Source organism: Otolemur garnettii, unplaced genomic scaffold (assembly GCF_000181295.1).
Source record: "Otolemur garnettii isolate 467f Iridium unplaced genomic scaffold, OtoGar3 scaffold00003, whole genome shotgun sequence".
Classification (NCBI taxonomy): domain Eukaryota; kingdom Metazoa; phylum Chordata; class Mammalia; order Primates; family Galagidae; genus Otolemur; species Otolemur garnettii.
The window spans coordinates 37,845,853-37,849,925 of NW_003852398.1; the positions used below are offsets into that span (position 1 = coordinate 37,845,853).

At 47.5% G+C, this 4,073-nt stretch overlaps 2 protein-coding genes across 2 annotated transcripts in view; one reads left to right on the forward strand and one right to left on the reverse strand.

Moving 5' to 3' along the window:
• Positions 1-1,008, reverse strand: part of KIF20A (kinesin family member 20A) — an 11,103-nt gene extending 10,095 nt beyond the window's left edge. The window contains exons 1-2 of the mRNA XM_003782162.3: positions 976-1,008; positions 372-557 (exon numbers count right to left, since the gene is read on the reverse strand). Of these exons, the coding sequence (XP_003782210.1) occupies positions 372-536 (165 nt within the window). The 5' untranslated portion in view covers positions 537-557; positions 976-1,008. The remainder of the gene's footprint in view (positions 1-371; positions 558-975) is intronic.
• A 474-nt stretch (positions 1,009-1,482) lies between these two features.
• BRD8 (bromodomain containing 8) overlaps positions 1,483-4,073 on the forward strand; it is a 50,555-nt gene continuing 47,964 nt past the window's right edge. Inside the window, exons 1-2 of the mRNA XM_012807080.2 lie at positions 1,483-1,573; positions 2,458-2,554. Of these exons, the coding sequence (XP_012662534.1) occupies positions 1,555-1,573; positions 2,458-2,554 (116 nt within the window). The 5' untranslated portion in view covers positions 1,483-1,554. The remainder of the gene's footprint in view (positions 1,574-2,457; positions 2,555-4,073) is intronic.

Consider the following 4,073-nt stretch of genomic DNA (forward strand, 5'->3'; position numbering starts at 1 on the left):
AACAACAAAACAAAACAGAGTCTCACTCTGTTGGCCCAGTCTAGAGGACGGTGGTGTCATAACTCACAGTAACCTCAAATTTCTGGGCTCAAGTAATCCTCTTACCTCAGCCTCCCAAGTAGCTGGGACTACTGGTCACCACACCCAGCTAATTTTTTCTATTTTTAGTAGAGAGCAGTCTCCTTGAACTCCTGAACACAAGGGTGCTAGGATTATAGGTGTGAGCCACCCCACCCAGCCCATGCCCTTAATTTTCAATTAATCTCTGAGATCTTCAGGATTGCTGTTTTTTGACCACATGCTGCCCTATATGGACAACTATTAGTTAAGGATATCACTTTCTGCCCCAAGCCACTTCCCAATTCCTTTACCTGCTGCTTGTCCTCTAAGGAGGTGGAGATGACAGAGCAGTCTGACAGCAGATCCTTGCGTATCACAGACCCCAAATCTGCAGCTGTAGACTCAAACATGGGGGAGACTACGACATCCTCATCTGACAGCAAGCCGGCTGGCGGAGAAAGGATCCCTTGTGACATAACGGCAGGAATTGCCTGGATCTATAAAGAGAGGAGTAGGGAGAAGAATCTTAAGGGACAGGAGGGCCCTCTAGGGGCCTAGGTAAAAAACAATTCCCTTGCCCCAGGACACCCGGTCCTGCTTACTGAATTACTACTCCCTTTCCCCTCCAGTTACTGGCAAAGAGTAAGAGGATGAAAGAACGAGTTAATTATTTAATTCAGTTTAAGCGGCATTTCTGCACCTGGACCTGAATCAACAGGTATCTGGCTTCAAAAGTAGAAAGTAAGGGGGTGTCTCGCCCGCCGTTGCTGTGAAGTGGTGTCAGAATCCCTAGGTTCCTCCAACCTCACTCCGAACCGAGGTGCACTATCAAGAAAAAGAGATGGCTGCAACTCCGCGCCTATTTCGCGCAGGCAAAAGCTGGTATCACGGGCTCCAGCTCAGCCGCACACTCACCCGAATACGTGACGCTTCTTCCTTCTCGGGTACTGGCCCACTCACACTCGGTCGCCGAACTTTCACAACCAGAGAGCCCGACTCCGCCCACGAGGTGCAGCTTTGTTACTGATACAATATTTTAAATTACGCGCTGCGTTCGTTCGGCCAATCAGATAGCGAAACCTGCTACTACCAATCAGCGTAAGGATAGGGGGCGGAGAAGCCTGGTAAGCCGTTAATTTAGGCTTCACAGCCCAACTCTAATGAGGGTCCGGGATACCAACTGTCGCGAGTTCGGAGTTTCTCCCGGGATTTGTCCCATTTGACCCTTTTCCTTGAACCCCAGACATTTCTCTCTTAAGAAGCCTAAAGGAAATCCTGAGGTTTTAGCCGCCATCTTCTATCCTCCTTTAGCAATACTCGTTTCGAAAAGCGAACAAGACAACTGGTTTAGGCCGCTTGCTTCGTCGTGGACGGGGGAGACTACGTTTCCCAAGAGCCACTGCGAATCAACTCCAGCACTCTATTTCCCAGAGTTCCTTGGCTTCGGCCTTAGTGGACAGTTACTCCTCTGAGGTGGGAGACTTCGAGGCCAAGATGGCGACAGGAACCGGCAGTGAGTATCTGCGTCGTTTATCGGTAGAAAGCCTTTGTGGAACCGAGGCGAGGCACCGCCTTTCTGTTAAACGCTCAAGGAGTGGGACAAGTGGTGTGCCTGACAGCCTAGGTTTTCAGAGACCTGACCTCGACGGCGTCCTGGAGGCCCTCGTTTGGAGGCCCAGAAACCTAGGGTCTTGTGTTTTGGGGAGGAAGCGTAGGATTGAGATAAGCAGCTCAGTGAGTCCTTTTATGGTAGCTCTGCAGGGTAAGCGTAAAGGCACTTTAGAAATGTTCGGGTGCAGTCGAGGAGATCTGTGAGCCACACGGGGTGGTTAGCATCTCAAAGAACCATTCACTTTCCCACCAGCATTTGTGAACAGACGGAGCTGTTTTGACGATGAGCTTTTTGCCACTGAGGAAATTGCGCTTGCTGCGTTTCAGCCATTTTTGTGTTTCATGGAAAGAAGAGGTCTTTTAGGCCTCTAAAAGTAGTTGATGGGGAGGAGCTGAGAGAAGTAAACAAGTTTATGCTAAGAGGAGGCGGGACAGTAGGAGGGGCTGCCACCTCGGAATCTTGGGAAATAAGCCCGCGCGTTCAGTTTGGAATGAAAGTACAGAATTCTTAAAACTGAGGTTTTCGATTTCACTGTTTAATCCCACGTTCCCCGTTTTTTAATAGAACGGAGCTTGAACCTATGGTATTTGAAGAAAAAATGTTCTGCTATAATTCGCAAGCAACAAATAGATACTACATCCAGTGGTGATATTTCACTGGAGAGGTGAAAATAAAAATTTGGTTCTGTCGACAAGTTGGGATATTTTGCATTAGGCTTTTAATCCTCCTTCCGGGGCTTAGAACTACTGTCTTAGCCATTGTTTCTAAGCCTCCTTTCCTTTCAGAACACAAGCTGCTGAGCACTGGCCCCACAGAACCATGGTCCATCAGAGAGAAGCTGTGCTTAGCATCTTCTGTCATGAGGAGTGGGGATCAAAACTGGTAAGATATCCAGGATGTCTCCTTTCTTAGGTCTTAGAAATTTTGGGGTGTTTTTTATTTGGTGTATTCCTGTAGTTAATTATATTAACTTTATATAGCATTTTTTAAAAATTGAGACAGCGCCTCACTTTGTCACCCTTGAGCAATTCTCTTGCTCAGCCTCCCTAGTAGCTGGGAAGACTACAGGTGCTGGTCACAATGCCTGGATATTTTTTTTATTTTTATTTTTTGAGACAGTCTCATTATGTCACCCTCGGTAGAGTGCCCTTGCGTCACAGCTCACAGCAGCCTCAAACTCTTCAAACTCTTGGGCTTAAGTGATTCTCTTGACTCAGCCTCTAAAGTAGCTGGGACTATAGGCACCTGCCACAATGCTCAGCTATTTTTTTGTTGCAATTGTCATTGTTGATTTTAGCTGGCCCTGGCTGGGTTTGAACCTGCTAGCCTTGGTCTATGTGGCCCATGCCCTGTCCACTGAGGTACAGGTGCCGCCTTTTGTTGTTGTTGTTTAGTAGGCCCTGGCCCCTTGGAACCCACCAGTCCTGGAGCATGTGACCAGCACCCTAACCAGTGAGCCACTGGTGCTCCTCAGCATTCTTTTTTTTTAGCAGCTTTATTGAAATATAATTCACATATCATAAAATTAACCCACTTAAAGTATATAGTACAATGTGTAAGCATCACCAGAACATTGTTGTTTTCTCTGAAAGAAACCCTTTACTCCTTCACTGTACATCCTCCCCTTATTCTCAAGTAACCACTTACCTACTCTCTTTTTTGTTCTTGGCTTTACATTTTTGGCGGGGTCGGGGTGGGACTTAAAAATTTTCACAGTAGAAGGCCAGGTGTGGTGACTCAAACCTATAATTCCAGCACTCAGGGAGGCGGAGGTAGGCAGATCGCCTAAGCTCACAAGTTCAAGACCAGCCTGAGCTAGAGAAAGACCCTCGCCTATGAAAATAGCCAGGTGTGGCTTGGCGACCTTAGCACAGTGGTTAAGGTGCCAGCCACATACACCAAGGGTGGCAGGTTCGAACTGGCCTGGGCCAGCTAAATAACAATGACAACTGCAACAAAAAATAGCTTGTAGTCCCAGCTACTTGGGAGGCTAAGGCAAGAGAATCACTTAACCCCAACAGTTGGAGGTTGCTATGAGCTGTGATGCTATGGCACTCTACCCAGGGAGACATAGTGAGACTTTGTCTCAAAAAAAAAAAAAGAATAGCCAGGTATTGTGGCCAGTGCCTATAATCCCAGCTACTCAGAAGGCTGAGGCAAGAGAATCAGTTGAGCCCAGGAGTCTGAAATTGCTGTCTGCTGTGATGCCACGGCACTCTACTAGGGGTGACGAAGACTCTTGTCCCAAAAAAAAATTACGGGTGGCTCCTGTGGGTCAGTGAGTAGGGCGCCAGCCCCATAAGCCAAGAGTGGTGGGTTCAAATCTGGCCCTGGCCAAATTGCAACAATAAATAAAGATTAAAAAAAATAAAAATAGGCTCGGCGCCTATAGCTCAACCGG